Source organism: Lissotriton helveticus, chromosome 4_1 (genome assembly GCF_964261635.1).
Source record: "Lissotriton helveticus chromosome 4_1, aLisHel1.1, whole genome shotgun sequence".
In the NCBI taxonomy this organism is placed as follows: Eukaryota; Metazoa; Chordata; class Amphibia; order Caudata; family Salamandridae; genus Lissotriton; species Lissotriton helveticus.
Window position 1 is genome coordinate 1,882,670,280 of NC_136063.1, and position 13,591 is coordinate 1,882,683,870.

At 45.9% G+C, this 13,591-nt stretch overlaps 1 protein-coding gene across 2 annotated transcripts in view; it reads left to right on the plus strand.

The window, feature by feature from the left end:
- Positions 1–13,591, plus strand: part of PLS3 (plastin 3) — a 440,804-nt gene that overhangs the window by 288,396 nt on the left and 138,817 nt on the right. For both annotated transcript variants that reach the window (XM_078688533.1, XM_078688534.1), the window contains exon 5: positions 1,235–1,367. In XM_078688533.1, coding sequence (XP_078544659.1) covers positions 1,235–1,367 — 133 coding nt within the window. The remainder of the gene's footprint in view (positions 1–1,234; positions 1,368–13,591) is intronic.

The following is a 13,591-nucleotide window of genomic DNA, read 5'->3' on the forward strand; positions in this document are numbered from 1 at the left end:
ATTTACATTGCATTCTACAGTGTGTACATTTTAGGGTTATCCGTCAGATTATCTAGTATTTTCAGTTTGTATGTTTCCGCTGAAGTGCAAGAAGTACATTGCGTCAAGAAAACTATAAATATTAGTTGTGAAATCAGAAATAGGCACCATGTAGAATAACAGACATGGTAAAAAGATGTTTAAAAAAAAAAGTGAGTTTAAGAAAAATACCAGGGACCGGTCAGGACAATGAATGAAGAACATTTTGTCCCCCCGCGATGAATATGATTGAAATAACGTCAGTAGTGAATGAGGAAACTTATGATCTGTTTGGGCAGGCCACTAAGTGAACACACTACACAACAGCTTCCATAGCAAATTATTTGTTATTCCCAAAAGAACTGTAAACCGGCATTTTTCCCGAATTAGGTGTTGCAGTACATGGGTATACCTCGCTTTCAATCCACTCCTCCGAGTCTCCAACATTTCACCTTCTAAAAGCTGCTGAGATTTTTAGGTGCACTTGGATAACATTGAAGAATTGCTGCTGGAGTTTGGTGTAGCAAATCAGATCCCCCACGGTAATTCCCCATTTCTGAGGGCGCTAGTGTTTTATAACTTGGGCTCATGAAGAACACATTGAGCAAAGACCAGGTGTAACAAAATGAAGTTTTTATAGAAAGGAAATTATGGAACCATTGCAGAAGGAGGTATGGGGAACTATGTTTGGGTGAGGCACTGCAGAGGAGGGCAGGTGAAAGGACAGATCCTAGTGCAAAAACAAAGCCACAAACCAAGTAAGGTAAATGGCATTTAAATATTAGGACATGGGACATTTGTATCTGTTATGTGGCCACCATCTCGGTTTCTGGACTACTGCCTGTGAAATGTACTTTAACTTGACCAGTTGAGCTTCATCTGACCAGTCCAAGTGACCGAGATGGGAGTCTAAGACCAGCAACCAGGTAATAGCAGGGCCCTGTAATCATTTTATACTAATTTAGACTTCTATTTTAATCTGAAGAGACCCTCTATGCATCCTGTTAGTATCACGCTGCAAACACAGATTCTTCATTTGGAAGCAGTAGTTGATCAATGTCTGTGACAAGCCAGAAGTCAATAACTGGTATATGTGGCACAGGTCCTGAATACTGTCAAAGGGACTTGATTTCGACCAATGGTCTTCCTTAAATGAATGGGTACTAATTTTTTTTCCAAATCTAACACAAGTACTTTTTTCTTTTCTTTACTCTAGAGGAAGAAAAATATGCCTTCGTTAATTGGATAAACAAAGCCTTAGAGAACGATCCTGACTGCAAGCACGTTCTTCCAATGAACCCAAACACAAATGACTTATTCAAAGCTGTTGGAGATGGGATCGTACTATGGTAAGCTGATGGACAATTGGGTTTTTGAGATGCATCTTGTATTACTGTTGATAGGCTGAACATATAATTGGCCATGTGTAATGTGTAATTCCAAAAATCCAAACCTTGTACAGAGCTGGGGTCCAGGGCTAGAAGGAGGTGGGTGTAATGGTAAGGCTGTGGATTGACAGGCAGTAAATGACTCTTTTGGAAGGGGTCAGCATGGCTGCTGATACTGCCTCCACACCTGCAAGCGAGGCCCTGAACATTCACTCTTCCAATCATTGGTTGTGGTTTTGAGTATACCCAGTGACGGCTGATACTTAGACATGTTTTGGTGAATCTGCTCGACAGTGGGGAAACTCATTACCGCAATTTCTGTGTAACCAACACTCCACCCTTCTCTTCAACATCTACTGCTAGCTTTGCTCAAACATATCAATTTCTTTGCCCCCAGTCATCCTTAAGAATAGACAGCCTACTAATCTGAGACCAAAGATTAGAAATCTTTTACACCTCCTGAGTTACCCACTCTGTGATTTACAGTGATTCACTTCTTACTCATAAAGACCAGTGTTGGTGCTTGTTTGATGGTTCACTTAATAGTAACTCTGTTAGATCTGGGGGTCTCTAGTTGGCAATGGTATTCACCCTTGTCCAAATAGGGACCCTTACTTCTAAGTCCGGGTAAGGGGATTACACTCCTTAATAACCCCTGCTCACCCCCTTGGTAGCTTGGCACGAGCAGGCAGGCTTATCTCAGAGGCAGTGTGTTAAGCATTTGTGAATATACACAGTAATACAGTGATAACACTACACATGGACACAACACAGGTTTTATAAAAATAAGTATTCTTTATATAGACTTAAACACAAGACCACAAATGACAAAAATCCACAATACTACTCTTAAGATTACTTGAAAGATGATTAAAGTCTCTTAGTTCAAGTTGATGGTAGATGCGACAAAGTTCTCAACAAAGTACCTGGATGCGTAACGCAAAGTAGACAAAAAGACTCGCAGAAGGGGAGATGCGTCGGTTCCGTGACCCGGGGAAAGGTTGCGTCCTTCCTCAATGCTTGCGCAGAGTAGGGGACTCGTCGCGAGCCTTACCGGTGCGGAGGTGATGCGTAAATTCTCGGCCTGCGGGCCTATTGCGGTGCGCAAGATGGCGCCTTGATGCGATGACAATGCGATGATCCAGTTGCGATCCGAGAAGATGGCGCCCTTGATGCGGCAATGCGATGACACCCTGGCAGCATTGCGGCGACTCTGTACTTTGGAGCCGCGACAATCCCTGCGACACGCTTCTTCGGCAATGCGATGGCGACTCTCTTGATGGCGTCACGCTTCTCCGATGATGACACAGCAGGCAGCTTCGATGAACTTACTCTTCCAGGGAGATGCGACGGAGGCTCGCTTCTCCGGCGTTGCGATGATTTCAGCTGCGGCAGCGACACGCTTCCTCTCGATGCGTCGCGCTTCCAGCTCTCAGCTGCACGCAAGTGACTGAAGTCAGAATCCCCAGCAAGAAAATTCAGGAGGGAGCTGGAGGTGAAGTCTTTTGGCCCTGAGACTTCAACAGGAGGCAAGCACAGTTCAAGCCCTTGGAGAATATTATGTAGATAAATGAAAGTCCTTCTAAGTTCCTTCTCCTTTCCCTTGGCAATGAAGCAACCACTGTAGGCCAACCCAGCAAACAGCACACTGGCAGAGGGGCAGTCCAAACTCCTGCAGCTTCCTTGGTTCTTCTCCTTGGCAGAAAGGTTTCTTGTCCCAGAAGTGATCTAAACTCTTGGGAGCAGGGTCCCAATACTTATACCCCAAAATCCTTTGTTTTCTGAAGGCAAAGAGGCCTCTGCCTAGTTCAAACCAGTTCCTGAGCACTTTGTTGACATGACTCTCTTCTCCTTTCACTGTGCAGGGCAGAGACATCAGACAAGCCACAGGGGGTGGAGCCAGCATTGTAGAGGGAAGGCCCAGCCCTATTCAGGTCCCAGGTGCACTCCCCCCCCTCTCCCATCTGGATGTAAATCTCTCTAATCACCACTGGGCTGTCCCAGACTGTCTCCTGGAATTTCCCCGTCCCTGTCACACACAAACCCAGACAAGGAATACACAAACCAGCAGAGGCAGGCTCAAATGGTTAGGCAAGCAAATACCTACTTTCTAAAAGTGGTATTTGCAAACACAGAATATTAAAATAAACTTTACTAAAAGATGTAGCTGATTATTCTGAGTTCAGGCATACTAAATTCGAATTTCTTCCATGTTCCCTGAGTCAGTTAGGATTATAAGAATGTAATAATCTTCACTGCCCATTCTGGCCTATGAGAACAGGTAGCTTTTAATAGTGAAAAACGAAAATTGCTGTAATTCACTATTAGAACATGCTACACACATCAGAGCATGTCCTACCTTATACTTACAATGCACCCTGCCCTTGGGCCTACCATAGGGGTGTCTAATATGAAGCAAAGGGAAGGTTTAGGGACTGGCAAGTGAGTGCACTTGGCCAAGTCGACATGGCAGTGCTAGACTGCACACAGGCCTTGCAATGGTAGGCCTGAGACACACTTTACAGGCTGCTTTTGTGGGTGGCACAACCAGTGCTGCAAGCCCACCAGCTGCATTTGATTTACAAGCCCTGGGCACACAGGGTGCACTGTACTAGGGGCTGACAGATAAATCTAATAACCCAATCATGGAATTCAATCAGTATCAATTTAACATAGGGAGCACTTGCACTGTGGCACTGATTAGCAGTGGCACGGTGACCAAAGCATAAATCCAGCAAAAACATATGAAAACAGAGGAGGCAATCTGTCAAAAATGGAAGGGAGATTCACGCCAATGATGTCAGGTCTAACAACCTCCCATTGTTTCATTGGTCAAGAGAAATCATTACCTTCTTTACCCACCATAACAATGGGTTATTTACATAATTAGCTGAGCCTTGTCTAATTAAATCCTTCTTCTACTTCTCAATACAAGACTTTTGAATCCACATTGGCAAAGGTAGAATATTTACGCCAGGCTGCATTTTGGGACACTTGATAGAATTATATACCTTTACTCAACACTGCCTATTATGTCCTTCTCCTATCCAGATTGGTACGCTACTTTAATGATCTGTGGCGCAAAAACACTACCCAGTTTAAATTCCCCTTATATCAACTTCTTCAGTAAATTCTAATAATGTTCCTTGATCATAAGCTTTAGCTATATGCACATTTATCCCAAATAAGTGTAATATTGTATCACAAGACATGAGTAGTTCTTCCCCGACTGGTGCTCACATTTCTAGAGGCCACTTAAACATTTCTGTATAACTGATCACCAGTTTGATTGCTTGGAGTAGTCCTTTGGGGCTCCTATTTTTTCTTACTCTCCATACTAAATATGAGTGTTCTATGTGTTGCAGTCCGCTAGTTGTCTCACTACAAGCATTACCAACTAATTTCTGCTGTTGCGTTTCAAGGACCGATCGGGCCAATTTTATAGTTACTGATGGCAGCCATGTTAGGTTAATGATGAGGTAGCAGAGCTAGGTGACTGGTAAAGCAGAATGCCTGATGCATCCTACATGGCGAGTAAAAAGGTTAAGGGTTTTAAAAAAAAGTTGCATCAGGGACATCCTTTACAGACACTAATCACAATAAAGGGGAGAGGGTCAAAAATTATACAACTCCACCACCCTGAACCCCCACGACACAATTTTACACACAAGAAGGGGTGAGGAGACTAGAATACATGTATAGCAACATAGGACAGAAAAAATAAATTTGTTTTGAAAAACTGCCCTCACTCATGCTTCATCATCGGGTCTGCTTACAAAACGCCCTGGTGTAGCCACACTCAGGGCGGAGCATAAGGGAAGGGGTAGAAAATAATCACAAGACACAACACAAATACAAATATACCAAAAACAGTGATGAAACAGTGAAAACCACCCTGTGACTGGGAATAGTGATACGACAAAGTGCAGTTAATGGGAAGTGCTTTAAAACTGGTTTGAGGATACCAGTAAAAACTTTATTTGTAGGTACCTCCACCAGGATTAAAAGAAAATAAGGTAGGTCGTGTTTAAATGAGAAAGTTAGGTTCTCAAAACACCCCTCCTAATACTGCTTGTGTCAACATGTTTCGACCGACTTACTGCGCCTCAAAGGTAACCCGGTCTTCTTCAGGACGTCTATCGTTCCCAGTCCTGGTAATAGCCCGACCGTAGTTCGGTCAAAAGCGCCAAAATAAACTAGTCTCTTGCGATCATAGTTTAATCATCGCGAGTAGAGGAGGTTCTCAATAACACGGGGTCCAAATACTGAAAAGAAGCATAATGATATATTCGCTCACATTTACATGCCAAAATAGGGAATACCCTTTAAAGCATCCAATTCTATTGTGTCTACCATGTGCCCCTTCTATGGTTACTTGTAGCGTCAACCTATACACTACAAAGCCCTACTGGTGATCGCAATTATCACCTCGGGTATTAATTTCTGTCCTTTGTTGCTATACGTGTATTCTAGTCTCCTCACCTCTTCTTGTGTGTAAAAAAACCCCCATCATTTACAGAGTCGGGCCGGAGGTAATTATTCATTATAAATTTCACTTTAATATGAAAGGAGCAGCGCAGTTTTAGGCTATAGATCATTTTGTGGATCCTTCCAAACCTCTTTTGATTGAGTAGGAAAGTTTGGAAAAAGCCTGCAAATTCCTGCAGGAAAAATGTTGTGCCTGGTGAAATACTTATTGACATTGCTTGCAAATACCAATAGCTAAGATCTTAGGTCTTCATGTTTCCTACCTACCGCACCAGCTCAAACTGTACTTGTGTCTTCAACCACTTCATTTCCTAATTGAGTGGAAGTTCCTACAAAGCCTCAAAATAAACCTTTTACTTTGTCCCAAAGAAAGACTGCATTTTCTTTGTTTCATAATCTCAATGTATAGGAGCTAAGCAACTTATTTCTTTTACTATTTCTGCCATGCTTTTCTTCCAAGTTCGTTGCTAAATGCCTTATAATCCTTTCCCCTCTAATCTATTATCCCAATGTTTTTTGGCTATGCTTCGTTACCTCCACTTTCCATTCACATTGCAAGTGCAAGCCAGTTGATTTGATTGTTGATTTATTTATTGGGACCCTGAAGCACAGTAGGAAATCTGCCATAAAAATAGCTATAACCTATTTATTTAATCACGCTATGAATGGAAGCTTCGGGTGACATGCCACAGACATCTACTTCATATAAGTATTCTGCATCATTTACTAGTGTTCTATCTAGACCTCTATCTTGAGAGGGAAGATATGTTTTGCTTCTTCCGTGGGCAAATAACGCACTCCATAGAATTGGGTATAACTCTGAATTGTCAGACATATGAAATTATCTTTGGAATCTAGGGACAGATGTATCAAAGGGGTTTACCCATTCTGTGTCTATGGAAAAATGTGTTCGTACATATGGCCCTATATCCTAGAATTAGGCAGCCCTTGTTATGTTGACAAAAACACCTATGTTTACTGAGTGTAAAGGATAATTAAGCATCCCTGCCTTTGAGGTTTGTGAGTTGCTGTGGTCTGATTCAATATAGCTTGTTCCTGCCTCATTGCAAGGTTGATATTTCGCTATGTCCAGTCTCTCTTTATGCTTGTACAATCAAATGAGATAGTAAAAATGCAAATTATGATCACTTTTATATCCTATTGGAGGAAATGTAGGCTGTACATTCAAAAGAGATATTTGGCATGTAAATTATGATCTCTGTTATCTCCTTTTGGAAGTAACTTCTGCTTCTCTAAGCTTTGGAATTATTTGCATGCTCACTTTATTATGATGATTTTGTTATGAATGGCTTTTACAGGGGGCCATTAGCACGAATGCATGGGTGGGTTCTAAATCCTGTACCTCACTGCTATGGGCTCGTTATTTGTTGCTATGGCATAAAGGAATTCCAGGCTGGCAGGGTTTTCTGAGAACGTGTCAGAGCTGCTCTGGAAAGCAAGGAGCACATCATCTGGAGGAGAGGATACACATAGTGAGTGATAAGGTGGATAGGGCTAGCAGGAGTCAATGGTTTCTTCTCTTTTTGATAAGCTTTTTGGACTTTGAAGTGAGGCCATGTTATGTATGGCTCCCCAATTAATCCCCAGGGACAGCCCATACATAACTTGCAAATGTAGATGGGTAAAAAGTGAAAAAAAGCTGTTTTTCACCTCTGGTTCTGAGTGATATCCTAGACTACTTGAGCTTTACTCTCATTGTCTATTTGATGTCACTTAGATCCCCTCTGTAAAAAAGGTTGCTGCAATATGCCCATATAAAATTTTACACGCACACTTGCACGTGTTTCTATTGCAGGAAGTGTTGTAACCACAACATGAGACAGAGTGGTATGTTGATAACAGGCTTTATTTAACGTCAGCAACAAGACATCGGCGCGCCCGCCGCCTGCAGTCAGCCTGTGAGAACTGACAGCTGGCATCCGGCGCTCGGCATAGAACCTTCGGCATTCCAGCATTCCACGGCGGTGCGTGGAGCGGAATTACGTCACAACAGGAAGTTCCACATGAAAGTATACATTCTGATAAAACATAAACTGTCGAAACGGACTCAAAGAAACTCTACTGCATCCATAAATATCTTTGTAGGGAATTTCAGTTTATTTAAAAATCTGTAGTAACTCAATTTCCATTTGTTGCAGACCTTCTTAATTTACTATTGTCACATTCATTCTGACATATTTGGGAAGTTCCTGTTACAGTTTAGGTGCCTATCCGCATTTTGGTAGGGACAGATTTATGTGTTGAGCCTATTCTTGCACTCTCTTTTCACTTTATATGATTAAGGGATTTTTTGGTTTTTGTTTTCTTCACAACAAATTTGATTGGGTTTTTGTTACAAAGCGGGACCTGTATGGCCCTCCTACATATAGAAGACATTATTATAGAAAATCTCAGAATAATATAAACACATGAACCTGCACATTGTCTACCCGCCCGCCAGCCCACCTAACCTATATCATTAATAATGCCTCTATATAGAGGTAAAACTAGTCTCCTTTTCAGTTCCATAAGCCTCTAGACCACATTGTTTTGTTTAGATATTGAGTTGGAGTGCTACAGTGCGAACAGGGTCCAGAACCAAACACCTATAATCTGCCCAATGTAGCCCTATCTTCCGATGTTTTTGTGGACAACCCCGAGCCTGGAGCACTGCTACCTCCAGCCCCATACGGTGGTCCATCCCTCTCTTCAATGCCCCTATTTCTTTCCATAGGCTAGCAGTGTGAGACCTAGGAACAGCAGATTACATTTGTATCAGTTTCCGCCAATACTGTCTGTGCAATGCAGTAGGAGTAATTTGGGGTCCAGTGTAATATCGCAGGCAAGAACCTCCCCAAGAGTAGACGTCGCCCCGCCAAAAGCGGCGGCCACTAGTATAGTAAGCTCTGTGCAGATATTTTAACTGAATCAAACCAAGCCGGGAAGACGCCGTACCACGATGGGCCCCGAAGTCGCCCTCATTAATATTATCAAAGCCTGCACTCCATGCCACCAGCAGGGCCAGTAGTGTAGTCGATTTATTCATGACCACTGTTGGACCTGTCAGCCTTAGGGTGGTCTTCCCCTACATTTTTGCCCTTTGGCCTCCCATTTTTACTTTACATTTTGTTGGACTTAGGACTCTGGGCGCCTCACCACTGCTAAATAGTGCTGAGGTGCAGGTGCTCTCCCCTAAAACCTTGTGACGCTGGCATATCTGCCACAAGCCCCTGCTATCGCAGTAAGGCTTAACCCTCCATAGGCTAACATTGGGAACCCACCTTATGGTATCATTTCTGACAGGGACCTAATAAGTCTGTCATGTTTGGTCTTGTTGGACCCGGGGCAGGGAACCCTTTCCAATGATATATGGGGTTTGGGCACTACTTAGTTAGGAATCCCACTTTTAGAAAGTGGACCTTTTCCCGCCTACACTTAGATTGGCCACTGTAGACTTCCTCCCCCCCCTCCTTCTCCCTGAGGGGGCCTGAGGGGGCCTCCCTGCACGGTACGTAGAGGGGCCTCCTCCGGGCTCAATCATGAGCTCTCTGGCCAGAGTGAAGTGCCGAGGGGGCCTCTTGGAGCTTGGGGCCCCCCGCACCGCGTGGGCTGCGGGGGCCTGTGTTACGCCCCTGTCCCCCTCCCCCCCCCCAACCTCCCTCCCCTCTGCATACTGATAGCTGCCTGGGTTTGGAGGTGTGAGTGGTGATTCACACCTTCTCCCCTTGGATGAGCTGTGATGGGCTGACCACTGTAGCCCTAACAGCCCTTTCTCTCGTCACTGTGACAGCCAGATCAGGAAAGGCAGGAAACATCCCAGAACTCCCATGACTCTTCCAGAAGCCCCTGCCCCCAGACCCTCCCAGAGACTTCCACCACCTTCCAGTAACTGGACTGTAGAATATATAAGGGAGGGTCCTGGCCTCACATCTTTGTTACACTGCTGGACCTGGAAGAACCCCTTCTAGAGTGAGGACTGCTGCGCAGGAGGATTGCCACTGGGAATGAGGCTGACTGCTCCAAGGAACTGCTGCCCCACAACCTGCTGAGCTGCTCTACTGTCTGCTGACCCTGCCCTGCGAGGGAGAACTGGAAATAACATCTCCAGGGTGTCTCCACAGCATTCATAAAAACTGCCTGGGGTATACAACCCTGTAATGACTGCCTCTGCCAAAATCATCAAGAACCCCCCATGTTTCTTATATAGAAGTTGCCCCTGCGAGGTTTTTGGCTTTAAGAACTGTTTTCGTGGGGAATTCATAAAGACAACACTCTCTGTTCTCATTCACTGCCCCCATAGCGCTGTAATCCTGAAAGCATCACCACCGCCGCCTGGGGGCCTCTAAGGCACTGTGACACGCTGTGGAAGGGAAGCGCTGTGCCCCTGGACTCACTGCCGCCGCCCAGGACTTGTGCGCTCTGGGTAGGGTTACTAAGGGAAGCACGGTGTCCGGGAACCACCCTTTCACTGCCGTGATTGCTGCCGTGACCGGACTGTAAAATACTTTGGCCAAGGAGAGCTTTCCTCACGTAGCGCTGTGTGTCGTGGCTGAGGCAGAGGAAGCGCTGTGTCCTTGTAGTCACCGCCGCTGCCCTGGGAAATGAGCACGCTGTGAAGTGCTACGGTAGTCTAGGAGCGCTGTTTTAAATTACCCCCCGGATTCCAGATGTGTGGAACTCGGGAAACCCGCGTGCTGCCCCGCTGACGTCAGAGCAGGGCCTGCTGGGATTGGTGAAGGCGCAGGAGTGTTGCCTGGCATCGAGGGGCTCGTCCCTAAGCAGGGCCGCCTTGGAAGTGAGTAAGGGCTGCCCCGCTCCCAACCTTACCGCGCCCGAGAACCGAGGAGAACTGTGAGGGCTGAACGCTACTTCTCCAAGCAGCGTGGTTGTGAGGCAGGCATCCCCGAAGACCGGAGAAGAACCGAACTGCTGCCAGCCCCGTCCGGCTCCCAGGTAAAGCCCAGTGTGTGCGCAGAGCCTCCTGCGCCTATCATTGTCTTGGGCAGGAGGCCTCCTGAGAGACTGTTCCACTGGGAAGCAGGCTGCGGGGCATAGCGGGCCGGCCAGACTGTTGCGCCTGCATTGGGGGCATTTCAGGAGTACCGCATTTCCTTTCCCTTACATGCGGCAGTTCCGTGAGGGAAGCCCATTAGGAAGAATGGTGCAAGTGCCCCCCTGAGCTGCACTGAGGCCCCCCGAGGACCGGTCTTGTGTTACCGCATTATTTGTTTATTTACCAAACCACTCAAGCAGCCTTCAAGGGAATGGCTGGATTTAATTGCAAATGCCAGTTTTGCCCAAGTGTTGCAGCCTTATACAGACTGGGAACAGTGTCTAAATCTCCCGCATTTGGGGGACTGTTGGCTCTCAGGGTCGGCCCTCTGAAAGACCGTCTAAACAGAGTCCTCTCACTGCAAGGAGGGGGAGGGCAGCAGAGGGAAATACGGGGAGATAAATGGCCAGTCTGCCATTGAAGCCGCTTAACATTATCTGGAGGGAAATGTATGTAAAACCACCTTTCATCAAAAATTACTAATTCCAGGCCGAGCAGCAGTGCGCGGAATCTATACTTTCTAATTTTGAGACGCATTCGAACTTCAAGTTTATGAAGTACAAGAATTCTTACATCTAAGCATGGCCATATAAATTATGTGATTTCACGGCCTCTGCGTTTTCTGCATATCTAGGAATTTGATGCGTTTGTCACGCAACCCGTCATCTCGTGCACCACCTGCTAAGTTTAACACAACTTTGTTTCTAGCTCAACCTATCTCTAACTCCCACCATCCCAATACCCTACAAACGACGCACCCTCCCTACATACCCTCGCCTCCGCCGACACCCGCGCTGGCCGACTATCCCCGTTCGCAATAACTCCCACCGCCCCCGTCGTGTCCTCAACCCATTGTCGGACCGCGACCTATGCTCTCTCCTACGCTCTTATGGCCCAGGTCCGGTAAAACGCATATTCAACACACACATCCCCATACCCACAATTCTTACTAACCCTCTGAGGCTCCCAACACTCAACAACAGAGGTTCCGTCCCTAACAACCTTAGAAAAGTTCCCCTCACACTAGAAAGCTCGACCACCCTTCTCTCTCCCAAACTCAAATGCATCCTACTAAACTGCAGATCGGCCCAGAGACACTCCTCCGACATCGCTGATCTCGTCTCAGCTATGGATCTGGACCTAGCCTTTCTAACGGAAACGTGGCTCACTGAAGCCTCTACCCCGATTATGGACATACTAGTCCCCCCCCCCCCAATTATCACATCATTAGGCTGGACCGGTCTCCTGGCAAGACGGGCGGGGGAATTGCATGCATTTTTAGGAGCAACCTCTCCGTTACTAAAGTCACCTCCCCCTCCCTTTCCTCCTGTGAACTCCTCTGCCTCGACATCACCAGCGAGGGCAAACAAGTTTGTACTTTACATCTCATCTATCACCCGCCTGGTGACAATCTCATCTTCACCCAACAACTCATGGACATGATCACTTCCAATGCCGGTCGGCAGACCACCCAAGTCTACCTGGGTGACTTCAATCTCCACTGGAACGATCAGAAAGACACAGTGGTGAATAGTCTCAAAACTTTCCTTAATGCGCTTGACCTCACCCAAATATGCGATAGACCAACACACGACAAAGGCTCGATACTCGATCTCATCATTGCCAAAGAGAACTCTACACAACTGGAGGCGATTCTACCCTGCGATTGGTCTGATCACCACATTATCACCTTCTTTATTAATGAAAAAGTTAAACCTAACCTGGCTCAACCAATCAAATCCAAAACATGGAAAAGGGACATGAAGAATCTTAACCCCTCTACCCTGCCTCCCCACATAGGCAATCTCCTCCTTCCCCCTTCAGATGCCTCGGATGTTCAATCACTGATTGACCACTACCTTGACTCTATGAACACAATAGTCAATGAAGTCGCCCCTCTGCAACTGAAGAGAGTCTCCACCAAAATTTCTAACCCCTGGTATGATGATAGACTCAATGACGACAGGCGTACTATGCGAATGGCAGAGGGCACCTGGAGATCGGACCCTTCAGCACTGCACCTCAAAAGGCTTAAGAACAAGAGAAATGCCTACTTCAGGAAAATAAAGCGCACAAAGTCGGACTTCTTTAGCCGCCAGTTGGACCAAGCTAAAAACAGGCCAAGAAAACTGTTCGAACTAATCAAGACCCAAACAAAGGCACAACCCTTACAATCAAACAGCACAACAAGCGACACCCCACACTGTGAAGCCTTCTCTGCTTTCTTTAAGCTAAAGACTGACAACATAAGAAATGACCTCATCATGGATGTAAGCAGATTCCCCAACCACACCAGAATGGCTAACACTCAACCTAAAAACAAGGCATCTTGGCTGTACTTCGATACCTATTCGGAAGAAGCAATACACAAACTGCTCTGCACCTTGAAGCCCTCTAATCACCTCACAGACCCTCTACCTGCTAATGCTGTAAAAGACTTCATCCCCTTGCTCCTCCCTCTCTGGACCAAAATCATCAACAGCTCCTTGCAACAAGGCCTCATTCCAGACTCCCTCAAGGTGGGGCAAGTCACGCCTATACTCAAGAAACCTACAGCTGATCCGTCTGACCTAAACAATTATCGGCCCATCACCAATATCCCCACCCTGGCCAAACTGCTGGAGAAATGTGTCCAACTCCAACT